The sequence below is a fragment of the Anguilla anguilla genome, chromosome 19, assembly GCF_013347855.1.
Source record: "Anguilla anguilla isolate fAngAng1 chromosome 19, fAngAng1.pri, whole genome shotgun sequence".
NCBI classification, from domain to species: domain Eukaryota; kingdom Metazoa; phylum Chordata; class Actinopteri; order Anguilliformes; family Anguillidae; genus Anguilla; species Anguilla anguilla.
The window spans coordinates 5,847,033-5,874,358 of record NC_049219.1 but is presented as its reverse complement, the minus strand read 5'-3'; the positions used below and the strand labels follow the sequence as shown (position 1 = coordinate 5,874,358).

Genomic DNA, 27,326 nt, shown 5'->3' with positions numbered 1-27,326 from the left:
ACAGTCTGACAGAACGTTCACATAATCAACGGTCCACGGTACACGAAACAACAGCCTTGCATACGAAATAGAAACAAAACAACTGTTATTGAAAGATAAATACATAATTCAGGTGCCGGCTTCTGCTAGTGGACTCTTGTTTGTGGTCGCAGGAGCACTGCGGGTCTGGACTAGATAATCAGCGCTTTCCATTGATCCACCCCCCCCCCCCCCCCCATTTCTCTTTCGTCACTTTATTCTTTTTTTTTTTGCAAAGTCCACCACAGCACCATCTTGGAGGAGGTTCTGGATCCTGCACCTGAGGGAGATCCAGCCCACTGTTTGTTTTTGGTAGCCCTTGATGTTCCTCTCCTCCCACAGGACCTGCTTGCTGGTATTGATTTCACCCCCCCCCCCCCCCCCCGGCACTAACACTAGAGCTTGTCCGGCTGCTAACTTCCAGGTGGGCCGTTAGAGCCCTTTCTCTGCCCTTGGGAACAACCTGGACAGCAGCCTGCTTCCAGAGGTGGGGCAGACTGCAAAGGCCCAGACCTGTTTGGCCACTGGGCACTTTCTGGAAGAAAGGGGACGCACGCTCTCTACGTGTTGGGGGCACTGCTCAGGAATAATTTGATTGAAATATCAAAAGCTGGTTTTCCTTTAAAAAGAAACCAACCAGGTCTGCAGTGGAATTTGACTTATTGTTATGTGCGTAAAATACCCTACAGTCGCATTCATGGTTATGTGATAACACACACAGTGCATCATCACTAGGTTAGTGAGTAGAATCTAAGATTCCAGTTAGCAAATAGACTGTAGGATTTTGACAAGAAAAATTAAAGGAAGTGATGCAATGCCACACACTTCAGTACAGCAGGTGGTGGTATGTACCTTAATATTGATTTATATTCTGACCAAAAACAACAAGAACAAGAAGGGGAAGACGTGGCATTGGGAAAAACAGTGATCTGTGGTAAGCAAACCAGTTGCTGGAGAACTACCACCTTGTAGGTTTTTATTTCAGGCCTAATTTCACACACCTGACTCAAATAATTAGCAGTTCAATGCAGATATTTAACTGTTCAATGAGGGGTTCTTTGTTAGGGTTGGAGTGAAAACCTACAGAACGTTAGATCTCCAGGAACAGGGTTGGTTATCATTGGATTACAAACAGGCGCTGCAGGAGTGGGGATTGAACCAAATATTTCTGGGTTAATAACACAGTTACCTGGTGAGCCATTCCAAAGCTCTTAATTAGAAGAATTAAGTCCGCAGTCAGAAACATCTGGTCATGGTCTGAACAGTCAAGCTCTATGCCCAGAGATGAAGAAAATACGTTTGTGCTGTCGTCTCCTGAACGAAAATGTATAATGCAAAAATGTATTCATCTAATGTCCAAATAATTCTAAATGATCGATCGTTTTCATTCAGAAAACGATTGCATATTTAGAACGTAAGACTGTAGTCAAAATACTTTAAAAATTAAACTCTCAGACTGTGGGAAAATCAAGTTTATTCAACTAAACATGTGTTTACCATTTAATGTAAACAACTAAAATGAAAATTTCATAAATTATATATAGATAATACTTTTTTAACAGTAGGTATCACAAATTATTTGCAATCCTGTTGGATTATTATTTAGATCGTGGCACGGCGTGGTCGTTGATAGAACACTCGGTAGGACGTTGATCCATTTTACTGTGCAGAACTGGAGTTTTGGCCAGGTGGGGCAGGTGAGACGCTTTCTAGGTAACACATCCTGCTTCCGTTTTCGTCACGCCAAATGTTTACCTTTTTGAGAGGTTGGCATGCGGTTTCGCTTCTCCTTCGTGCACAGTGAGTATTTTCATGTTTTATTTGCAATGCTGGAGAGAGAGCCGTGAATTAGATTGTGTTATTGTTTTGGGGGAACACGAGGAGTATACCTTTTAAAATATTAGTCATGTTATGGTAAATAGACGATGTATTCGGCTAACACGGTCAGTGTAAACAAACTGAACCCCCGTATCTTGGTAACGACGTTCTTTGTGTCTAGCGATTCAGCTGTTAGTAATATAAAGGTTTTGTTTTCCTGATAATTCTCGTCACTCTTTCTTGATTACGAACTGACGATTTGTTAAAGACTACCATAATGAAACTGGTTTGGTCTGTGTTTTTGGTTAAATAATGTATTTAGTTGTGGGTGGTAGCTACGTAACTTATAAGCTACAATATGTCTTTGTGGACTGTTGAGTTGTTTAGTTCCCGGGATTGTTGTAATTTTCCTTTTGGGTTTGAATCGTTCAGTGTCATGTGCATGGTTAACGTGATGAATTGTTGATGACATGTTGTTGATGAAATAGTTGCAGTAGATTTTGGGCAGGTTGCGTTTAGAGGTTAATGACATGTTTCTGTCACCGGTTGAACGTCATTAGGATCCTTTGGGCAGGTCTTCTTTGGCACAGGGGATAGGATAGATGACTTCCATAGGTGCTGTGTGCTCCTTGAGTGAGCAGTTGAACAGAACACAGAAGACGGGAACCAGTTGGTTATGGCAGGATTGCAGTAGATGATTGCTGATGTTGGCTTTGTTAAATTTACTGTTTTCATAACCACATTACCGTCCTCTACCATTAACAAGATATTACTGCTCTCCTCAGTTAACACCAAGACCCTGTTCTGTTCTGTTATATTTGTCAGATCAGCTGTAGAAGTTGTAAAGAGCCTCGGCAGACTGACTGTAATATTTTGTAGACTGAAGGCCCGGGTATTGCTTTGTTTGTAGTCCTGAGTGGATCTTTATTGAGTGGATCTTCCTTCCTCTCCAAGCATCTCTCATCTGCTCCTCTTAAGGCCTTCTCCTTGTACGTCCTCTTTGCCTCATCATGTGTTTATTGGGCCTGTGCTGGATGAGTTTTGGCTGTGCTTGTCCACTGATTGGAACGCTCTTTCTCTCATTCAGTGTGATTTTGAGCTCCTTGGTAATCCAGGGCTTGTTTGGTGAGAACGCTTTCACTGTTTTTGACGGAACAATAGTTTCCTCACAGAAATATGTGGCCAGTCGCTGCCTCCCCTGCCCCAGCCAGCGTAGCATTCTGTGAGAATACCTCCAAATTCAAAATAATCTTATAGTGTCATCATCGTCCCATGGTTTTACAATTTTGCAGACAACTCCGTACCTCTTTAGTTCCGTTAGAGTGGATGTGATTAAATGAATTATATTGTCATCTGCTGTGATTGGTAATGGGTTTTTTTATATATTCATATGCATCATGTTAGCAGCGCACAAACTGAAGGATTTATTTCTTCCAGTGGTACACGTGATGCTGCTGGTGGTACATTGTTAGTTATTTGTTGAGTCTACAACTACTCATATCACCTATTACCTAACCGTGGAGTTTCAGATAAGGTGCTAATGTCTGTGTTTTCATTTGCATAATTTATGCTCGTATGTAACATATTGTGGAGATTTTAAACACGTTTCCACCCCTTTTTCTTTCTCACTACAGCTTGTCTGCAGCCCCAAGGCGTGCGCATGAGGGTAGCACTGCATGCTGAGGAGAAGCAGGAAGTCCCCAGATGGAGGCGCTGTGTAAGCATGAGTGGTTTTGTTTGTTTTTGTGTCTATGCACCAGATTTGGTGTATATTAGTGCATTACTACTGCCAGTCTTCCATACTGCTACCTTTCTGCAATCAAATGAGTTCATTTGATTGCGTAGCAGTATGGGGGACTGTCAGTAGTAATGCACTAACAGAGAGTGGGGCCCCTGTCAAATTTTTTTTTTTTTTTTTTGCCTTCAGAAAATTTTGATTTTGAAAAAAAATATTATAACCCCCATGTTGTATTCTTGGAAATTTCGGGGGGCCAGATTGCCTACCCCTCACTCACACCACACACACACCTCCCCCACCCTTGGGGACCACCGACGTTGCTCAGGTGCGGTCTCGGGGAATCGAACCATCAACCTCTACCTCCTGAGGATCGGTCCAGCCCCCTACGCCACATACTCCTTCGCATTTGTCGTTCATTTTTTTGCGCATTTAAACAGAACAATGGACAAAAGCTGCACAAACTGAATGGGGAGAGCGGGGATTGAACCCCAGCGCTTGGTGTTGGGAGACGAGGACCATTCCTCTGCACCACCGTAACTTTGACGTGTTTTTTTTGTCTTTCTTGCAGTGAAGTCAGCAAGGTGGGACCGCAGAAATGGAAAACAAGTGGAGGAACGGGGGCTTGAACCCAGAACCTCACGATTCTGAGCCCATGACAATACCATGACGCCACCACCACGTTTGTGTTTTGTTGGGGAGCAGCAGTGGACAGAAGATAAGACTACAGAAACCAAAGCGAAATAAAGAGAAATAATGAGTTTCGAACCTGGCAACATTGCACCTGCAGGCATTGACAATACCGTTCTGCCAACACGTCTTTGCCTTTTTTTGTCCTCTGCACTCCCCAGAAGATGATGAGACCACAGAAATTCAAGAGAACTAAAGCTAAAGAACTGGGTTTGAACCCACAACCTCTGGGTCCGGAGACGGAGACCATACCACTGAGCCACGGCTGCTCTGGCGGTGTTTAGGTTGATGCAGTGGATTGAAGAAGAAGATGAGAAGATGATCAGACCACAGAAATGCAAGAAAGAGGGAAGGTGGGGTTTGAACTGACGACCTTCGCATCCAAAGACAATGACGATACCACTGTACCACGAGGGTTTCGGTGCTTTTGGCTGTGCTTCAGAGGATAGAAGAAGATGAGATCACAGAAATACAAGACAACCAAGAAAGAACCAGAGGAGCTGGACCCACAAGTTCTGCATGCAGTTCTTCCCCAGGGAGACCCCGACCCTGGACCCAGTATTGATTCAGCAGTAAACAGGAAGATAGTGCTTGGATGTGTGATTATCTTGATGTTGTAGCTCGTCGTCATGCCTCCCAGTTTGACTTGGCGTAACTTACTGACTTGGCCTCTGCTTGCTGTGTGAATTGGACTTAATGCACTCATGGCTATGGATACACTGTTACACAATGAGCATTGTACCTCAGCGGACCTGTGTGTTATTGCAGTTGTTCCAACGACCTTCGGTGTGCACTTATTGTGCGTCGCTTTGGATAAAAGTGCCAATAAATGTGATGTGAGGTGAGGTGATGTGATGTAATGGATGTGTGGGAGAGTAATAAACTATCAAACACCCTCATGCAGGTCCAAATCTGGAAAGTGGACTGAAGTAAAAGGAGCTAGCTCAGTTAACCGCTAGCTCAGTTAACCGGCTTCATGAAATACCCCCTAGGTTTTGTCACAGGGATGTCACAACCTGGCTCATAAGGTCTTAACAAAAGAGGGAGACCACACAAGGAAATTACAGGGCAAATAATTCTTTATTTTATTAAACAAAACATGTAGGCTTACAAAAATGAAGGAAAAAAATTAGGTGTAGTAAGTCTGTAGGCCAGGGGTGCCAAGACTTTTTTGACTTGCGATCTGTGGGGTGGTAGTGTAACCAAAAAAATAAGAACAAATTTGTTGGACAGTGGCTGCACACAATGTTATTAATAATGGTGGGACAAAATCATTAAGACATCACATAATTAATTGCGTGCAACATGTCTATAATTTTATGAAACAAATCCAACTATTTACTTTTTCAGTCTTAATAATACTGCGTACAACCACAAGCCAACATTTCGTGCGTGTGTGCAGTTGCAGAGTTCTGTATCTAGTGTTGGGCAGAACTACTATCTTAACTAGCCTATGTTTTTCAGTTACCATGTGCGTAGTTTCTTTCTAAATAAAGTAGCTACAATTGCAGGATAGCTGCATTGGCATAAAAGCAAAATCGTTAGACCAGCATCATTTGTGGGCAAAGAAAATCCAGTTTTATATTTAAAACACCATTGTTCGTCGGATATCGAAAGAAAAACCTAAAATTGACCAGATTGTCACCACCACGATTGCCCTTGCCAATTTGTTACCATTACATAAAAATATTAGCCAAATTGTATATAAACCTATTTGCATAATAGTAAAATCATTACACCAATATCAAATCTAGACAAAATCCAAGCTTTTAGATTCACACCATTATCCGTCAGATATTTAAAGCGAATTTCCTGCCTAAAACGGACCCGATTTATCGCGTAAGCTGTAGGGAATTGGGATGAAAACGGTAAGAATTAGACGCATTTTTTAATAACACGGCGATCTACCAGCATGGCCTCTGCGATCGACCGGTAGATCGCAATCAGTGTACTGGGCACTTATGCTGTGGGCCATCCGTTGTGTATGCATGGGCAGGGATGAGGAAATAGCATCGTGGCGAATGTAGTAAAATACAACAACCGAAATACAAACCAACGTACCGGGAGAGAGGGCAAGTGAGCAAACCACCAAGCCCCACTAGAATGGGAAAAAGACTTCAATCAGGCACAACGCAACTCAGGTGGTCTCTTCTCAGCTGCGCCCACCAGCCTCCTGTTCAGGAAACCGAGAGCGGCCAACAAAACTGGGCACGTGTAGTAGACGAGCCGTCACAGAGTACGATCCTGAACCTCTTCCAGGACAGTGTGGTTGTGGACCCGTTGCCCTCAGTCTTATCCATAAAGGGCCGGTGTGGGTGCGGGCTTCTGTTCCAACTAAGCAGCAACACACCTGATTCTACTAATCAAGGTGCTTAGCAACGACTCTGATTGATTAGTAGAATCAGGTGTGTTGCTGCTTAGTTGGAGAGAAAGCCTGCATCAACACCGGCCCTTTCTGGATAAGTTGTGGACATTGAAATGGGGGATGGACCACTGGAAAGAACTGATTATCTAGTCCACACACAAACAAGAGACTACTAACAAGAACCTGAATGATAAATGTTCTTTGTTTTTCCTGGAAAATATGTAAAATTCAATGAAGCACATTGTGTTGTCAAAAGTACATAGGCACACATTCGCGAAATCCTTGATGTATATTTTCCTGTAAAGCATTTGGTTTAAATAAGTAAGCAAAACAGGGAATAGCATATTTTCATTAAATAAAGATTTCCCCTACCTGCTTTCGATTAAACATTGAACACTGGTGTGCCCTTAAAACGAACCAACCAGGTGTACAATGGGATTGGACCTTTTGGTATATAAATTAAATGCTATGCAATCGTATTCATGAATTATTCAGAAAGAATATGAGCATTTTAGGGAGGGCAATGAATCATTTTTTTTCTGAAACAAAATTTGTTTCCTCTTTCCACCCTCTCCCCCCCCCCCCCCCCCCCCCCCCCCCCCCCACCCCCCCCTCCCCTCCCCTCCCCTCCCCTCCCTCCCCCCCCCCCCCCCCCCCCCTCCTGGATCACTATTGACAACACGGCACAGTCAGATTTGAATCTGCATTACAGGTAACACTGACTTATTTGTTAATGTCCACGTCCGTCTGAATGCCCAATAAACTAAACAAAAAATATAACTAAAATAACAAAAAGATAACTAAGAAAACAGCAAAAATACATTAATGTCCAAAAAATAATAAATATTCAATCGTTTTCATTCAGAAAACGATTGCATATTTAGAACGTAAGACTGTAGTCAAAATACTTTTAAAATTAAACTCTCAGACTGTGGGAAAATGAAGTTTATTCAACTAAACATGTGTTTACCATTTAATGTAAACCACTAAAATGAAAATTTTTATAAATTATATATAAATAATCATTTTGTTTAACAGTAGGTATCACAAATTATTTGCAATCCTGTTAGATTATTATTTAGATGGTGGCACGGCGTGGTCGTTGATAGAACACTCGGTGTGATGTTAATCCATTTTACTGTGCAGAGTTTTGGCCAGGTGGGGCAGGTGAGACGCTTTCCAGGTAACACATCCTGCTTCCGTTTTCGTCACGCCAAATGTTTACCTTTTTGAGAGGATGGCATGCGGTTTCGCTTCTCCTTCGCGAACAGTGAGTATTGTCATGTTTTATTTGCAATGCTGGGGAGAAAGCTGTGAATTAGATTGTGTTATTGTTTTGGGCGAACACGAGGACTATACCTTTTTAAATATTAGTCATGTTATGGTAAATAGACGATGTATTCGGCTAACACGGTCAGTGTAAACAAACTGAACCCCCGTATCTTGGTAACGATGTTCTTTGTGTCTAGCGATTCAGCTGTTATTAATATAAAGGCTTTTGTTTTCTTGATAATTCTCGGCACTCTTTCTTGATTACGAACTGACGATTTGTTAAAGGCTGCCATAATGAAACTGATTTGGTCTGTGTTTTTGGTTAAATAATGTATTTAGTTGTGGGTGGTAGCTACGTAACTTATAAGCTATAATATGTCTTTGTGGACTGTTGAGTTGTTTAGTTCCCGGGATTGTTGTAATTTTCCTTTTGGGTTTGAATCGTTCAGTGTCATGTGCATGGTTAAAGTAGTGATTAAAAGTAGTTGTATTAGATATTGGGCAGGTTGCGTTTAGAGGCTAATGACAGATGTTTCTGTCACTGGTTGAACGTCATTAGGATCCTTTGGGCAGGTCTCCTTTGGCACAGGGGATAGGATAGATGACTTCCATAGGTGCTGTGTGCTCCTTGAGTGAGCAGTTGAACAGAACACAGAAGACGGGAACCAGTTGGTTATGGCAGGATTGCAGTAGATGATTGCTCATGTTGGCTTTGTTAAATGTACTGTTTTCATAACCATATTACCGTCCTCCAACATTAACAAGATATTACTGCTCTCCTCAGTTAACACCAAGACCCCATTCTGTTATGTTGTATTTGTCAGATCAGCTGTAGAAGTCCTAAAGAGCCTCAGCAGACTGACTGTAATATTTCGTAGACTGAGGGCCTGGGTATTGCTTTGTTTATAGTCCTGAGTGGATCTTCCTTCCTCTCCAAGAATCTCTCATCTGCTCTTCTTAAGGCCTTCTCCTTGTATGTCCTCTTTTACATTACATTACAGGCATTTAGCAGACGCTCTTATCCAGAGCGACGTACAACAAGTGCATTAGTTCAAGGTGCAGAGGCGCAAAAGAAACACACTAGAGTTAAGTAAAGATTGTAGTGCCAGAAGTGACCACGTAGATCAGGACTCCAACCCTGTAGAGTAACCTGTTCAGCAAACAAACAAACAATCCTGCCAAGTACAAACTAACGTGATCGTATTAGCCTAACTAGGTACATTGAGCTAACCTATAGGCTAGGGAGGGGTGGGGAGAGGTGCAGCCTGAAGAGATGAGTCTTTAGTCTGCGTTTGAAGGTAGTCAGATTCTCTGCTGTTCTGACCGTCATGGGGAGGTCATTCCACCAGCGAGGGGCCAGGACAGACAGCAGACGGGAGCGGGAAGTACAGACACTCTTTGCCTCTTCATTTGTTTATTCGGCCTGTGCTGGATGAGTTTTGGCTGTACTTGTCCACTGATTGAAACGCTCTTTTTCTCATTTAATGTGATTTTAAGCTCCTTGGTAATCCAGGGCTTGTTTGGCGAGAACGCTTTCACTGTTTTTGACGGGACAATAGTTTCCTCACAGAAATATGTGGCCAGTCGCTGCCTCCCCGGCCCCAGCTAGCGTAGCATTCTGTGAGAATACCTCCAAATTCTGAATAATCTTATAGTGTCACAAACATCATCGTCCCATGGTTTTACAATTTTGCAGACAACTCCGTACCTCTTGAGTTCCGTTTGAGTGGGATGTGATTAAATGAATTATATTGTCATCTGCTGTGATTGGTGATGGGGTTTGTTATATATTCATATGCATCATGTTAGCAGAGCACAAACCGAAGGATTTATTTCTTCCAGTGGCACACGCGATGCTACTGGTGGTACATTGTTAGTTATTTGTTGAGTCTACAACTACTCGTATCACCTGTTACCTAACCGTGGAGTTTCAGATAAGGTGCTAATACCTGTGTTTTCATTTGCATAATTTATGCTCGTATGTAACATATTGTGGAGATTTCAAACACGTTTCCACCCCTTTTTCTTTCTCACTACAGCTTGTCTGGCAGCCCCAAGGCGTACGCATGAGGGTAGCGCTGCATGCTGAGGAGAAGCAGGAAGCCCCCAGATGGAGGCACTGTGTAAGCATGAGTGGTTTTGTTTGTTTTTGTGTCTGTGCACCAGATTTGGTGTATATTAGTGCATTACTACTGCCAGTCTTCCATACTGCTACCTTTCTGCAATCAAATGAGTTAATTTGATTGCATAGCAGTATGGGGGACTGTCAGTAGTAATGCACTAATGGAGGGTGGGGCCTCTTCAAAAAAAATTTTTTTTTTACCTTCAGAAAATTTTGATTTTGAAAAAAAATATTATAACCCCCATGTTGTATTCTTGGAATTTTCGGGGGGCCAGATTGCCTGCCCGTCCACTCACACCACACACACACCTCCCCCACCCTTGGGGACCACCAACGTTGCTCAGGTGCGGTCTCGGGGAATCGAACCATCAACCTCTACCTCCTGAGGATCGGTCCAGCCCCCTACGCCACATACTCCTTCGCATTTGTCGTTCATTTTTTTGCGCATTTAAACAGAACAGTGGACAAAAGCTGCACAAACTGAAAGGGGAGAGCGGGGATTGAACCCCAGAGCTTGGTGTTGGGAGACGAGGACCATTCCTCTGCACCACCGTAACTTTGACGTTTTTTTTTGTCTTTCTTGCAGTGAAGTCAGCAAGGTGGGACCGCAGAAATGGAAAACAAGTGGCGGAACAGGGGCTTGAACCCAGAACCTCATGATGCCAAGCCCATGACAATACCATGACGCCACCACCATGTTCGTGTTTTCTTGGGGAGCATCAGTGGACAGAAGACAAGACTACAGAAACCTAAGCGGAACAAAGAGAAATAATGAGTTTCGAACCCGGCAACATTGCACCTGCAAGCATTGACAGTACCGTTCTGCCAACATGTCCTTGCCTTTTTCTGTCCTCTGCATTCCCCAGAAGATGATGAGACCACAGAAATTCAAGAGAACTAAAGCTGAAGAACTGGGTTTGAACCCCCAACCTCTGGGTCCGGAGACGGAGACCATACCACTGAGCCACAGCTGCTTTGACGGTGTTCTCGTCGATGCAGTGGATTGAAGAAGAAGATGAGAAGATGGTCAGACCACAGAAATGCAAGAAAGGGGGAAGGTGGGGTTTGAACCAACAACCCTCGCATCCAAAGACAATGACGATACCACTGTACCACGAGGGCTTCGGTGCGTCTGGCCGTGCTTCAGAGGATAGAAGAAGATGAGATCACAGAAGTACAAGACAACCAAGGAAGAACCAGAGGAGCTGGACCCACAAGTTCTGCATGCAACCACAGAAAGTTATTTTATGCCATCATTACTGTAGAGGGGTTTGAGGGGCATGAGGGACAGGTGATTGGGTGGGTTGGTGGGTCAGGAGGGGGAACGAACCTGCCACCTTCTAATGCTTGTGACATCGTTCCCTCTCCTGCACCGCAGAGCCCAACAGGGTCCACGCTTGCTGAATAGCTTTGAGTTCCACAGCTCCACAGGAGGCGCTGTCCCCAGAGAGCACGGGAAAGCAAGCCAAGAGGAAGAATGGACCCGCCGTGCTGAGAGGTCTCTCTGTGTCAGTAAAACGGACCACTGTTACATTGCACTGTGCTGGTTGATGTCATGGGCGGGGTTTCTGTGCACGTGTCTTATGATTTGACATGTTCCTGCACTGACAGGGCATGATGTTCTCCTCCAGCCAGTGTGCTGCTCGGACCAGCCCGTGGCGCTTCCCCAGGGAGACCCCGACCCTGGACCCAGTATTGATTCAGCAATAAACCAGGAAGATAGCGCTTGGATGTGTGATTATCTTGATGTTGTAGCTCGTCGTCATGCCTCCCAGTTTGACTTAGCGTAACTTACTGACTTGGCCTCTGCTTACTGTGTGAATTGGACTTAATGCACTCATGGCTATGGATACACTGTTGCACAATGAGCATTGTACCTTAGCGGACCTGTGTGTTATTGCAGTTGTTCCAATGACCTTCGGTGTGCACTTATTGTGCGTCGCTTTGGATAAAAGTGCCAATAAATGTGATGTGAGGTGATGTGGTGTAATGGATGTGTGGGAGAATAATAAACTATCAAACACCCTCATGCAGGTCCAAATCTGGAAAGTGGACTGAAGTAAAAGGAGCTGTTCTGTGTTTTACTCGCTAGCTCAGTTAACCGGCTTCATAAAATACCCCCTAGGTTTCGTCACAGGGATGTCACAACCTGGCTCATAAGGTCTTGACAAAAGAGGGAGACCACACAAGGAAATTACAGGGCAAATAATTCTTTATTTTATTAAACAAAACATGTAGGCTTACAAAAATGAAGGAAAAAAATGGTGTGGTAAGTCTGCAGGCCAGGGGTGCCAAGACTTTTTTGACTTGCGATCTGTGGGGTGGTAGTGTAACCAAAAAAATAACAAATTCGTTGGACAGTGGCTGCACACAATATTATTAATAATGGTGGGACAAAGTCATTAAGACGTCACATAATTAATTGCGTGCAACATGTCTATAATTTTATTAAACAAATCCAACTATTTACTTTTTCAGTCTTAATAATACTGCGTACAACCACAAGCCAACATTTTGTGCGTGTGTAGTTGTATAGAGTTCTGTATCTAGTGTTGGGCATAACTACTATCTTAACTAGCCTATGTTTTTCAGTTACCATGTGTGTACTTTCTTTCTAAAATAAAGTAGCTACAATTGCAGAATAGCTGCATTGGGATAAAAGCAAAATCGTTAGACCAGCATCATTTGTGGACAAAGAAAATCCAGTTTTATATTTAAAACACCATTGTTCGTCGGACATCGAAAGAAAAACCTAAAATTGACCAGATTGTGTCACTACCACGATAGCCCTTGCCAATTTGTTACCATTACATAAAAATATTAGCCAAATTGTATGGAAACCTATTTGCATAAAAGTAAAATCATTACACCAATATCAAATCTAGACAAAATCCAAGCTTTTAGATTCACACCATTATCCGTCAGATATTTAAAGCGAATTTCCTGCCTAAAATGGGCCCGATTTATCGCGTAAGCTGTAGGGAAATGGGATGAAAACGGTAAGAATTAGGCGCATTTTTAATAACGCGGCGATCTATCAGCATGGCCTCTGCGATCGACCGGTAGATCGAAAATCAATGTACTGGACACTTATGCTGTGGGCCATCCGTTGTGTATGCATGGGCAGGGATGAGGAAATAGCATCGTGGCGAATGTAGTAAAATGCAACAACTGAAATACAAACCAACGTACCGGGAGAGAGGGCAAGTGAGCGAACCACCAAGCCACACTAGAATGGGCGAAAGACTTCAATCAGGCACAACGCAGCTCAGGTGGTCTCTTCTCAGCTCCGCCCCCCAGCCTCCTGTTCAGGAAACCGAGAGCGGCCAACAAAACGGGGCAAGTGTAATAGGCGAGCCACAGAGTACGATCCTGAACCTCTTCCAGGAGAGTGTGGTTGTGGACCCGTTGCCCTCAGTCTTATCCATAAAGGGCCGGTGTGGGTGCGGGCTTCTGTTCCAACTAGGCAGCAACACACCTGATTCTACTAATCAGGGTGCTTAGCAACGACTCTGATTGATTAGTAGAATCAGGTGTGTTGCTGCTTGGTTGGAGAGAAAGCCTGCATCAACACCGGCCCTTTCTGGATCAGTTGTGGACATTGAAATGGGGGATGGACCACTGGAAAGAACTGATTATCTAGTCCACACACAAACAAGAGACTACTAACAAGAACCTGAATGATGTATTTGTCTTTTTATGACTGTTGTTTTTTTTGTTCCTACTTTGTATGTAAGACTTGTTTTGTGACTGTGTGTATGTGAACCTTTTTTCATGCTGTGTTTCTATGGGCTTTGAGCTTTATTGCATTCTTTTGAAAGGGTTTGTTTCTTTGGAATGATCAATTGGTTCGTTGCGGTGGTTGTTTGGCACACTGTGTTTTCTTTCCTGTGCTTTGGATTTTAAAATAAATGTTTTTTGTTTTTTACTGGAAAATATGTAAAGTTCAATGAAACACATTGTGCTGTCAAAAGTACATAGGCACACATTTGCAAAATCCTTGATGTATATTTTCCTGTGAAGCATTTGGTTTAAATTAGTAAGCAAAACAGGGAATAGCGTATTTTCATTAAATAAAGATTTCCCCTATCTGCTTTCGATTAAACATTGAACACTGGTGTGACCTTAAAACGAACCAACCAGGTTTACAATGGGATTGGACCTTTTGGTATATAAATAAAATGCTATGCAATCGTATTCATGAATTATTCAGAAAGAATATAAGCATTTTAGGGAGGGCAATGAATCATTTTTTTCTGAAATGAAATTTGTTTCCTCTTTCCACCCTCTCTCCCTCCTCCCTGCCTGCCTCCCTCCCTCCCTCCCTCCCTCCCTCCCCTCCCCTCCTGGATCACTACTGACAATAGTTCAGCACAGTCAGATTTGAATCTGCATTACAGGTAGCACTCACTTATTTGTTAATGTCCACGTCAGTCTGAATGCCCATCAGTTTTCCATTCACTTAAAAAGGGGAAGCTGAGTGTGAAGTATCTGTCTGGCTGTACAGTGTGGTCCTTCAGGGAAAATAACTCAAAGTAATCATTAAAATATACCCCTCACAGCTAAAGCATTCACATGAACTCCAATCTTACTGCAGACTAGGGCAGGACAGAATTGAATGATATTGTGGGTGAATTGGAATTGGAGGAGATCAAGCTTTGGGGGTGATGAAGGTTAGGAGTCATTCACTGTAGATAGGTGATTCTACCACAAGGGGGCGACGATGGGGGACTCGGAGGGGAGAACCCAGACAGAGGAGCCGTTGGGAAGGAGCGCAGGGCCCAAGCCGACCCACAGGGGGAGACAAACTGTGAACTTGGGGCCGTCTGGCTGGGGGCTTGGTGCTCCAGTGGTTGGGGCGCTGAAGCAGAGTGACTAAATAACTAAATAAGACCAAATCAGCCCAACACTCAAGCTGATACTGACAGGATTAGCCTGCTGTGCCTGGCATTACTCTGGGGTCGAGCCAACTGCCTTGCTCCAACCACTTTGCATAAAAGGCTTTCAGACACATAGACTAAGAGTGACGCATACATAACTATTACATTTATAATGGCTTCATGCAGTGGAAGTTCTTTTTGTGAAAAGAAATATGAATAAACATAAGACCAAACGCACAACAATTGCTCTTTTACAATGTCTTGGACCAGTTGGAGATTTTCTGTAGACAACCATCTAATTAGCTTCCCTGTGTAAAAACTCCACTCTAAATAACAATTTAAATATAGCCCTCTCCTATTACAACTAAAAACAGCATTCGAATGTGCTCTCAAGTCTACTGTAATCCAATCAGAGCAAGACACGTCGGAATTGGATGATATCCCAGGTGAATAGCAGATCATTCTTCAGGTGATGGAAGATTGAAAATGCCCTGTTTGTAATTGGGTGATTCTACCACAAGGCGGCGACATTTTCAGGGAAGAACAGACTTAGGTCATGGCCGCATGCAGGACACAAGCTGACCTAGAGGGGGAGATAAAGAGCAAATAAATCAGAGGGGTACAGTTGGGGGGACCAGTGCACCAGTATAATCCTTTGGAGGCAGCCATTTTAAACAAACAGATTAAAATTCTCCTAACATTACAAATGTTCTTCATTTGATTCGAACACGATCCCAACACTAATTTTTCAAATGGCAAACAAGTCTCAGCGGTAATTTGCCTAGTTCATAAACACAAGGCTTTCCGGGGATATGCAAATCTGTTAAACACGCTGCAATTTAATCCGCAATTTAATTGATTACCTTAAACTATCGGGTTCCCCAAGGAGGGACACGGAAGATTTCTGAACAACAAAAGAATCAATATTGGAACAACGTGCAATTATTCCAGGGGAACTCATTTTTACAGAGGATGAAAGCAACGCAAAGTCCTAACAACAAACAGGTTTCCCGAGCAACAGAGCAAGACGGAGAAAGTAAACAGCGTTAATTATGGGTAACGATGTTTTCGTTCGCGGTTAAGGCCTTATTATAAGGGTGCTCGTCGGAGCGCGTCGCGCGAACGACATCCGTTCGTTACGCGCGCGGTCGTCACGGAAACACAAAGTGTGGCTGTCCAAATCCACCGCAGCCAGCGCAGGCCCACAAATACACGCAGGTTACCGTTTGGGCGTGGCTGTAGATGTGTGGATTCCCTTTTGAAACGGTCACCCCCCCCCCCCCCCAATCCTCTCCGAGCTGTGCAGGCCGCTGGAACGACAGGGTAACAATGCCGTAGAAAAAAAACCCCCAGGGCTAATGCCAGGCTATTCACACAGCAGTGAGGCCAGAGGCATTTATTTGTGTAACTCGAATCCCGGCCCCTCCCTGCCAGCGCACGGGACAGTCAGGGGTTGGGGGGGGTGTGGGGTGGTCGATGGGTACGGCGCGGGAGGCTCGCAGCTGCTAGCCCCCCCTTTTTTTTTTAGGAGGCCCCGCCCTGCGGACCGACCCCCCACACGCCCCGGCTCTGCGCGTCCCTTGGTCGTTTTTTACGCCCGTCGCTACGGAGTAATATTCTCCCGCGTTCCTTTCCTCTAAAACCTCTGCAGACTTAGCCCGCCCCCCCCCCCACCACCCCCGAATCCCCCCAACCCGCCCTCTACGCAGCGATGGACAGGAAACTGAACTTAAGCCGGGCGGAAACCTTCTCCTTCATCAACCCCTGGATCCGTTACTTCCTCTTCTTCTTCAGCTTCTTATTCTGGGTAAGTGAAGCCACGCCCGCCCAGATCCCCCCCCCCCCCCTTCCCCCCCTTCCCCGAAACCTTAGACGGGCTCCTGGCTGTGTCCGAATCAGCCTCCTCATTTCTGTGTTCACAAAACTATGTGCTGTCTACTAAGCATACTGAGCACTATTTTATTACTACACACTGTGTAGTCTGCGAAAAAATATCGTCCATACTATTTGCCAACCGTACTGTGGAAGTGTCGTAAGGTGTTCCGTCCTTGCAATGATGCTCACGTGTAGAAGGAAAACGTTAGCGAAGCTTCACATCATATTTCGGAGCCAAAATGGTTGTCCCTGAAACATATGCCCTCAAATATACTCAGCGAAACCCGGGAAAAAAGAATCTCATCCTTGGTTTTTAAGTGCATTGCATTTTGAGAACATTTTGCCTACTTAAAAACTTCTCATCCAGCGTACCCAACAAGTATACTTAATAGTAGGGGAATTTGCTGATTCGGAAGCAGCCCCGGATACAGCTTACCCAAATCAAATGTGGGGGGAGGCCTTGTTCTCCCCAAACAGAACGAAGGGCTCTCACTCACAAAATTAACATAAATAAAACATCAGGAAAAACGGCAAAACTTTCGCCATTTTGAAACAAGCGCTCTGGTTTTCATAAATTCTCATTTATAATTGATGAAAATGCCACCTGATACTCTCGTTACCCAAACTCAATTTTCCACGTGGAAATTGCAGTCATTTGTAACAATTAGAATCTCCGAACGCGCTGCGGTGGTTGCGCCCGCTAAATCCGCTGTCCAAATTGAGTGTCCGCTCTGGGAAAGAGGCGAGAAATTTCTCATTCTCGTCGCTTATTGCTTTGCATTCACCATCGTAATTCTGTGGGAAACTGAGGCCTTTTTTCTAGTGGCGTGTCAGTCTCAGATTGTCTCATCTGCATGGTCACCTACATGTTGCCCTGAGCGTGAGGTAGCCGAGCTCCTCCGTGATTCGATCAGTCACAGAGTTTAAATCCTGGGACTTGAAACGGACGCTACGAAGTCAGGCGACCGCAAGGTGCGGTCCCCGTGAGGGGCTGCAGGGAATCTGCGCGAATAACCGCTGGATTCTGGATTAGAGGCGACGTTTTGCACAAGGGAGTGATTGTGTTGTTGCAGGACGACTGCGCAGACACAGGGTTGTTAGGCAGTGCTGTTGTGCAGTGTTGTTATACAGTGCTGTTATGCAGTGTTGTTATACAGTGCTGTTATGCAGTGTTGTTATACAGTGTTGTTATACAGTGCTGTTATGCAGTGTTGTTATACAGTGTTGTTATGCAGTGCTGTTGTGTAGTGCTGTTACACTGTGCTGTTACGCAGTGCTGTTACACTGTGCTGTTACGCAGTGCTGTTACACAGTGCTGTAACACAGTGTTGTTACACTGTGCTGCTACACAGTGCTGTTACACAGTGTTGTTATGCAGTGCTGTTGTGTAGTGCTGTTACACAGTGTTGTTACGCAGTGTCGTGACGCAGTGTCGTGACGCAGTGTTGTTACACAGTGTCGTTACGCAGTGCTGCTACAGTGTTGTTACGCAGTGTCGTTACGCAGTGTCGTTACGCAGTGCCGTTGTGCAGTGCTGTTGTGTAGTGTTGTTACACAGTGTCGTTATGCAGTGCTGTTGTGTAGTGTTGTTACAGTGTCGTTACGCAGTGTTGCTGCACAGTGTCGTTACGCAGTGTCGCTGCAGTGGCAGACGTCCTCCCTGGGCCCGGTGCAGTGCGGCTCCGCTCCGTTTGTTTACCTCAGACGGGCTTCTGAATCAAGCCCAGCAGGATAATCCATCTCCTTTTGTTCCTCTCACAGTGATTCAGTGCCCTTTTCAGCCTGATAAATTCCTCTGGGAGAGAGATTCTCCCTGTCAAAGCCCATAAAGATTGCCGGGAAATATCCCTAATTCAGCACACACAGACAGACAAACAGACAGACAGACACACACACACAAACATAAATACACAAGCAAATATCCCTAATTCAGCACACACAGACAGACAAACAGACACACACACACAAACATAAATACACAAGCAAATAAGGACACACACACACACACACACACACAGACACACATAAAGTGCCCATTCACCAAGCAATCTGTCTCATGGCCGCCTCTGTATACTTCATAACAAAATAATTCTGATGCCAAACAATCACAAAAAAAGATTCAAGATCTTGCCACTGAGAGATATAAAGGGTTTTGTGATCAGGTGTTTCATTCAGTAGGGTATATAGACATGAGTGCTTTATGTCAGAGAAAAATACCTCTTCAAACAACAAGACAGTGTTATCCATTGACTTGGGTCTATTTAATCGCACTTTAACTGATTTCTCAAACAGCTGGTAGACCAAACCTTAGCAGCACAGAAAAAAAGTGAAGAAAAAAAAAAAAACAGTGAATTTTCCCCAGGCCTGATTGGCCCATTGGTCCAAAGAGTTGTTTCCCCAAGCAAAAAATTGTGCCGAAACCTTGATCACAGCCCCAACTTTAGCTAAGTATTCTATTTACTTTTATCTAAATCCAGAACTGGAGTTTTTTTATTTATTTATTTTTTTTAAATGGCTGTCTCATTTCATTTGTGCTCAGTCCTTCACGGAAGTGTTATCCTGCAAAACTATCGGCCCGAAACAGATTTACCTTAAGCGTGTGGATGCTGGGATTACTTCTTTCTACCCAAGTGATCCCTTTCTCCCCCCCTCAGCATAGCAATTCCCCCTCTCCGAATCCACATCACGCTTATCTCAAACCCTATATACACACACACTCCAGACCGTCAGTGCCGTAGTCTGATCGGAGGGATTCTGAATCGCGGCTGATGACTTTTGGTGTAAACATCCCAAATCTGATGTGCGCTACGAAAATTCACAAAAGGGCTGTGGCCAAGGGTGAGGCTGAGATTTCGGGGTTGCCAGGTGCCTGTGAGATTTATCCTCTAAAAAATCCCCCATTTTGGGGGAAAAAACTTCCACACAGATTGCCAAGATCCCCTAAAATGGGGGATTTAAGGTTAATTCTGTAGGTATCTGGCAACCCCAAAAAAAAAAAATCACAAATTCTTTCCATCCACGCATAAAAATGCTTGTGTCCTGTCCTCGGGAACACCTATTCATGAACATTTGTAAACAGCGATGCAGCAGCAGAAATCCCCGTTACTAACTGGAACATCCTGCTGCAAAGAAGCAGAGAGGACAAAAGGAATGCTGGAGGTGACCGTCTGGTTTGTTAAGAGGATCTCTGCTCTAACCCTGCTAAAGAATGGGGCCTCCAAATCCGGTTAATCCTCATAAAAGCACTTAATTACCTTCATTAATTTCTTCTTCTTATTATGTCTGTAATTCCTGTCTTTGTGATGTATTGTGAGATCATAAGGTTCCTGTGGTTCACAGCCTGCTCCTCATGACACCGACTTAAAATAGCAGAAACCTATCAGCAGACATGAAGTGTCTGTCAGCTTTCTCCACAGTGGAAAGGAGACACTGGAGAGGCTGGGGGCAGGGGGAAGGAGGGCGGGGGGGGGGGGGGGGGGGGGGGGGAGGGCGGGGTAGGGGGCACTGAAGACCTGATGAACAAGAGAGAAACGCTGGGTTAGCTGAAAGCTGCAGGAAAGAGGATTATAAGATCACTGGCGTCCATTGTGAACGTTCTGTTAAGAGTCGTTTATTGCCTTGAAATTGTGTTTGGATTGATTTGAGGGGAAAAAAACGTGGGGGGGGGGGGGGGTGGTGTCGGGGGGGCCTGGAGAAGTAAAAGAGGGACAGGGGGCAATGGGGGGGTGCTAAGGTTGGACACGCCGAATGCAAAGGCGAATTTTAAAATAACGGATTTGAAAGCGCTCACTTCCTGCACGTCTCAGTGGAAGCTCAGATTTAGGTTGAAGTCATAGGCACTGCCGATACTACTACTACACTGGCACCGAGACCCACCTGTTAACTCAGCCCCCACAGAACAGGCCCTCTGGTGGCCAAAGCAGTGGTCGTGAATTTGATAAGACCACGCGCTTGCTATTTGAATTTATTTTGGTTTCTTTCTTTTTCCATTTTGTCTCATCTGTACAGACTTTCATCGGTGCCTGTTTGTCACTGGAAATCTCAACAAAAAAAAACAAAAAAAATCTCAATTTCTCTCGACTGGTTGATTCGGTAGGATGGAATCACATCACCGTTAATTGTAATATCACGCCCGGGATATTAACATCCAGCTAATGGAAGGGGGGAATTATCCGGAAGCACACCCACCCGTCTTACCTAACGGCTCCTTCTGCGAGGGAGAGCCTCCCAGCCGCGCCTAGCTTTCCGGTATATGTTCCGCACGCAACGACCGTTTCCAAGTCCCGTCACAATAACAACCCCGCGGTTCTCCTCCTAGGTTTTCTCCTTGCTGATTATCGCGATCGGGGTGTACGCCAAAGTCCAGAAAGCCACAGGTAAGACCGACCTCCAGCGCCGCTATGCCCTCGTGCCAAAAACTGTGACGTCACCAAAGACTAGAGTCTTTTTTAAGTTTGTTTTTTTAACCTGGCTAATTAAGATTGCAACCGTTTCAAGTCGTGCTTGTTATTATTTATTTATTTTTATTTTTAACCATTATTTAACCAGGAAAACCCCATTGAGATTGAAATCTCTTTTGCAAGGGGGACCTGACGTGAAACACAAAGTTACGCCTAACAAAATGTACAAACATCTTTTCTTTTATTTAAAAAAAAATTATTTTATGGTTTTATTGTACCTTGACACCATTGCAAACGAGGGTCCCTGAGAACGTAAAATGTATAAAAATTCTAAAAGATTTTAGGGTGGGTGATTGGACAGTGTGACCCCCTCCCCCCCATACCCCCCCCGTTCTTCGTCCTGCAGACACGGTCCGGGACACCTTCCTGATCGACCCGGCGGTCATCCTGATCGTGGTGGGCGTGGTCATGTTCTTCATCACCTTCTGCGGCTGCATCGGAGCGCTGCGGGAGAACATTCGCCTCCTCAAAACCGTGAGCCCTCTTCCTCCTCGCCCTCCTCTTCCTCGCCCCGTCGCCTGCCCGGCCGTCGACGCCACACAGGGCTCGGGGGGACGCCCGTTCGCTCGTCTCCAGGGAAACGCAGGGAAATTACACTAAATTCGGGCCTCTTGCCACAGTAACATAACCAGCCATTCGGATGATGTCGTTTCTACAGGAATATCAGAATTCCTTTTCTTAGATAGCGAGCAGGCTCAAAATAGCCCACGGGTACGAGTGTGTGAGCGAATGTGTGTGCGCGCCCTGCGATAGATTGGCGGCCTGTCCAGGGTGTGTTCCTGCCTCTCGCCCAGTGCATGCTGGGATAGGTTCCAGCACCCCCCACGACCCTGCTCAGGATAAGCGGGTATAGATAATGGATGGATGTATGGATGGATGTTATGGATGGAAGGATAGATAGCAAGCTGCCAGTGTGTGAACCGGCCTGCCTGGTAACGCGGTACAAACCGCAGGCTCGCAGTCCAGGTCCGACAGTACCGGCCAATCCCGTCTCTTTTTGGGTAAACGACAAACACAAATCGTCTGAATGGACCTGTTCTCATTCTCGTCGTTACAGACTCTAATGCTCTTACATCTGCAGCAAATACAAGCCATGAATCTCGGTCAGATGATATAAAGACCCACTTCCCCTTCAGAACCATAAAAACAGGACATCCATAAAAGAAAGAGTAAGAGTCTTTCTTAATGACTTAGTTTCCTCGCTCTGGCATTTAAAATCGAAGGGACAGCCGATCTAACAACTTCTCTTACGTGCGACATGAAGCTCACAGTGACACAGGATGTGTACACAGCGCTGGAGTCTTTGTTCCCTGTTTCGCTCTCTTCCTCCGTCATCGATTCTGTTCTCTGGTCTTCTTTAGTGTTTCCCGACGCTCTCAAATTTCAGAGTGCTTTATCGGCACGACAAATGCAGGCACTTGTGTCGCCAAAGCATTATAAGGTTACATTATAAAAAACTACATACAATATGGATGATAGATTGTATTATCTCTCCCACTCTTAAATTCTGTTACCTATTCTTTATGAGTACAACTCCACGCGATATTAAAGCCATCTCTCTCTCCCCCCCTCCCTCTCCCTCTCTCCCCCTCCCTCTCTCTCTCTCCTCCTCTCTCACTCACTCTCTCCCCCCCTCCCTCTCTCTCTCTCCCCCTCTCTCACTCACTCTCTCCCCCTCCCTCTCTCTCCCCCTCCCCCTCCCCTCCCTCCCCCCCCCTCCCCCTCCCTCCCTCCCCCCCTCCCCCTCCCTCCCTTCCCCCCTCCCTCCCTCCCTCGCTCCCTCGCTCTCCCTCCCTCCCTCTCTCTCTCTCCCTCCCTCTCTCCCTCCCTCCCTCTCTCTCCCTCCCTCCCTCTCTCTCCCTCCCTCCCTCTCTCTCCCCACTCTCTCTCTCTCAGTTCTCCCTCAGTCTGACTCTGGTGTTTCTCACCCAGCTGGCCATTGCAGTTCTGGGCTTCTTCTACTCTGATCAGGTACCTGTCGCACCCCCCCCCCCCTGGTGGCTGTCTGAAGCGCTGCGGGTCAGCTAACCGCCACGCCCGCCATCCGCCTCCGCTCTCAGCTCGGAGAGAGAACAGCCCCGCCACTTCCAGGCCATTCGGACTAGCTGCTTCTGCCACAATGACCCATTAATGCATAGCACATAGCACACCAGTGTGTGTGCGTGTGTGTGTGTGTGTGTGTGTGTGAGAGAGAGAGAGAGAGAGAGTGTCTGTGTGTGTGTCTGTGAGAGAGTGTGTGTGTGTGTGTGAGTGTGTGTGTATCTGTGCATGCATGTGTCTCTGTGTGTGTGTGTGTGCATGTGTGTCTGTGTGTGAGAGAGTGTGTGTGCTTGCATGCATGTGTGCATGCATGTCTGTGTGTGTGTTTGTGTGTGTGTGTGTGTGTGTGTGCGCGCGTGTGCAAGGAGAGCCTGAGCTCATTACCACTGTAATCATGTGTCATCACATCCGCGTTCACACATTAGTGTACACTGGCGATTGTGAGCCTGAGCGATCACAGGGCGATGAAAGCAGGAACAGTGGGCGCACAATAAGAGCGTTAGATGAAAAAGGTACATCCGCGTGTGACGAGCGAAAGGTCCCTGTGATTTGTGTGCAGACTCGGGACGCCCTGGGGAAGTTTGTGAAGAAGGCTATCGTACACTACAGGGACGACCTGGACCTGCAGAACCTAATGGACTACATCCAGACAGAGGTGACTCGTGTTCCCATAGCGCACCTGAAATACTCTACAACACGCGCAAAAACCCAATGAAGTAAACGTGTCTGTTAACATCAGTCAAAATGGTGGGACTGTAGGCAGCACCACAGGCAGTGTAGAGGTATAAATCACACAGAAAGGATTAAATGCGTATTATAAATTCGGTACGCACATTTTTAAAAATACTGCCTGTCTCTGTGCACGTTCATGCCGCACCTCTCTCTTACAAAGCGAGAACAAGTTAAGCACACCGCAGCCCTGAGGTCCAACACAAACCTCCACTGGCGTCTCTAGACGGCCGATGTCCGGAAAGGTGCAGAAACACAACCGAAAATAAAAATGAGGCGGAAGTACCGTGTGACTGCAGACGTGTTCTCGCCCGTTTCCGAGGGGCCCGGTGCCGGACGGTCTCCTGGGGCTGAACCTCGCTGTGTTTCAGTTTCAGTGTTGCGGGTGGAACAACTACACGGACTGGTCCTGGAACCCGTACTTCAACTGCACCCAGGGGAACCCCAGCACCGAGAGGTGCGCGGTCCCGTTCTCCTGCTGCACGCCCGTACCGGGAGAGGTAGGGTTCCAGACCCCAGAGCATCTGCGCCTCCCGCCCCCACCCAACTCCTCCTCCCGCCCCCCCCCCCCCCCCAACCACCCCTCCCCCCCCAGTAAAACCCTGTCAAGGCCTTATACACCTGTTCCCTAGAAGCTTTACAGAATACACAAATCTCTGAAACACATAATCAGTATATTAATAGGTTTCCACTGAATCAAGTTATGATTGCATCAAAAAACATGTTAATATACAAACAATGCAGTTCAACAGAAATTAACTGACGCTTGTTTAAATCTACCGTTATGCATTGCTGCCACCTGCTGTTTGGAAGGTGTAACTGCACTCGGAGCTCGTAATCTGGGGTCCGCGTAGCCGCCAGAACTCGCAGGCTGCACGAGACCCGGAGAAATGCGCGGCGGTTCTCTCTGTGCAAACCAGGTCGTGATCAACACCATGTGCGGATTCGGGGCGCAGACCCAGAACTTCCTGGACGCGACCAAGTCTATCTACCCGGCGGGGTGCGCGGACAAGGCGGTCACGTGGATCGAGTCGCACCTGCTGCTGGTCGGGGCCATGGCCCTGGGGCTCGCCCTCCCCCAGGTACAAAAAAAAAACACAGCAGGCGCCTCCCCCTGCTCGAGGCTTCTCATAGGGACCGCCCCCCTTTCAAAGATGGTGCGAGAAACTAACAAGATAAGCGTGTTACAATGGGAGTCAGAGGCAAACAGCACACCGCAGACTGCAGACTATCAGGCCACTTTACAAGCATACATTGGGACGAGCAGTCTTGTTATTTACACAAATATTCAAGCTGAATGTGGTCATTGAGCGAGACGACAACGACAGCGAGCTTGAAAACAAGCTGGCTAGACCGCCTCCCAGTTGAATTTTTACAGTCGTGCGAGAGAGAATTCAATAACATACACAAATCCATTTAAGTTAGTCAATCTGGCAAGACAGATTGGGAGTAGCGTCATCCAGAATTAATATTCACAAAATTGACTTACTGTCACACTCAACATTTCCATCAGAAAATCTGCCTGCCTGACCACCTCCGCGCATTACTAATCGATTATTCCAAAAAAAATAAACATGACTGATTTACTGTGTCATTAAACCAGCTCACTTGGGAAACGGTCAGAGAAACGGTTTTAATTCCCATTAAAACCACAGCACCACTTCCTCTCTGCGTAAAAGTGGTTCCTGTGGGCAGAGAAGCCAGGAAGCCTCATCTCCGCCTGCGGTTCCTCTCTGGCCACTCGCTAGAAGGGAAACGGAACGTACGGTCGCGCGACGCAGGGTCGACGCTCGCGCCTTATTCGCTCCCTGGCTGCTACTGTAAACGGTGAGGGAGCGCGTTCGACGAATCTCCAACCCGCGAGCGGTAACGCGCGCATAATCGCTCACGCCAGGACAAATAAACGGAACCGATCTCAGTGCACGCACTCTCACAAACAGAAGAGAACACCCTGTTTGATATGCAAACTACAGAACGGCCCCCTCAGGAAATTACCCAACTGCCACATCAAAAAAAAAAATAATAATAATATCGGAATAAGATTCAAAGGGCCTCAACGTGATCTTCTTTTTCGGCTAATCAGCAGTGTGGCTCTTTCATGGTAAACGGACTGCATTTATATAGCGCTTTTATCCAAAGCACTTTACAATTGATGCCTCTCATTCACCCATTCACAGACACACACTCACACACCAACGGTGAAAGGCTGCCGTGCAAGGTACCAGTCAGCTCGTTGGGGGAGCAATTAGGGGTTAGGAGTCTTGCTCAGGGACACTTCGACATGCCCAGGGCAGGGGATCGAACCGGCAACCCTCCGACTGCCAGACAACCGCTCTTACCTCCTGAGCTGCGTCGCCCCCTCACAAGCTGCCAATCAGCTTGAAGTGGGCGTGTCAGACCTACAGCTCTCGTTTCAGAAACTTGTACTCACGACATCATCGTTAAAGCAATTGATAACCACACCCTCCCTCCGCCCTAACTGTCCAATCCCCAGCCGATGTTCGGTGCACGCTAAATAAAATATGAATACTCTCTGGACACGCACTCTTGAATATCTACACCAGGGCTGCCCAACCCTGTTCCTGGAGATCGACCGTCCCTGTAGGATTACACTCAAACTGTAACAAACCACACCCCATTCAACAGCTAGAGCCCAACCCTGTTCCTGGAGATCCACCATCCCTGTAGGACTTCACTAAAACCCTAACAAAGCCACACCTCATTCAGCAGCTAGAGCAGGGCTGCCCAACCCTGTTCCTGGAGGTCTACCATCCTGTAGGACTTCACTAAAAACCTAACAAAGCCACACCTCACTCAACAGTTAGAGATCTCACTTAGTAGAGTGAGGTGTGGCTTTGTTAGGGTTTGGAGTGAAAAGCTACAGGCTACGCTAGATCTCCAGGAGCAGGGTTGGGCAGCCCTGCTCTGCACAAGCTACACAATGAGAATAAAGTAAGCCAAGGGCGTTCCCGGCAGACGGAGAGGGGTTCATTATTCCTGACCTCGGCTTTCCCCTGACCGTTTGGCTCCCTTTTCCAGGTGGCGGGCATCGTGCTGTCCCAGATCCTGATCTCCCAAATCCAGGACGAGATCGGCTCCGTCTTGTGAGGCGGAAAGCGGGACGGCGACCGCCCCCCCCCCCCCCCCCCCCCCCCCCGGGTCGAGACCCAACTCGACCGCGTGACCCCCCCCCCCCCCGAGAGAGCGTCCGCAGGGCTGAAAAGCTCCAATAGCAAGGTGTGTCGGTGATAATGCAGTGAGCTACACCCATAGCACCGTACTAAACAGACAAGGAGTTCACACTGGAAACATTTATTTATTG

At 46.2% G+C, this 27,326-nt stretch overlaps 1 protein-coding gene and 2 long non-coding RNA genes across 3 annotated transcripts; all 3 read left to right on the top strand.

Annotated features, from left to right (window-relative positions):
- The first annotated feature begins 1,696 nt into the window (after window positions 1-1,696).
- Window positions 1,697-5,160, top strand: LOC118219379. The gene is made up of 3 exons (XR_004763753.1): window positions 1,697-1,818; window positions 3,471-3,553; window positions 4,143-5,160. It is a non-coding gene; the product is annotated as an uncharacterized LOC118219379 (long non-coding RNA).
- Window positions 5,161-7,796: 2,636 nt separating this feature from the next.
- On the top strand, window positions 7,797-12,085 carry LOC118219380. Its single transcript, XR_004763754.1, has 3 exons — window positions 7,797-7,896; window positions 9,938-10,021; window positions 10,607-12,085. It is a non-coding gene; the product is annotated as an uncharacterized LOC118219380 (long non-coding RNA).
- A 4,526-nt stretch (window positions 12,086-16,611) lies between these two features.
- tspan33b (tetraspanin 33b) lies at window positions 16,612-27,112 on the top strand. The gene is made up of 8 exons (XM_035401472.1): window positions 16,612-16,707; window positions 21,094-21,151; window positions 21,582-21,709; window positions 23,132-23,206; window positions 23,835-23,930; window positions 24,376-24,504; window positions 24,925-25,086; window positions 27,044-27,112. The coding sequence occupies exons 1-8, from the start codon at window positions 16,612-16,614 to the stop codon at window positions 27,110-27,112; spliced, it is 813 nt and encodes a 270-aa protein (XP_035257363.1).
- The last annotated feature ends 214 nt before the right edge of the window (window positions 27,113-27,326 follow it).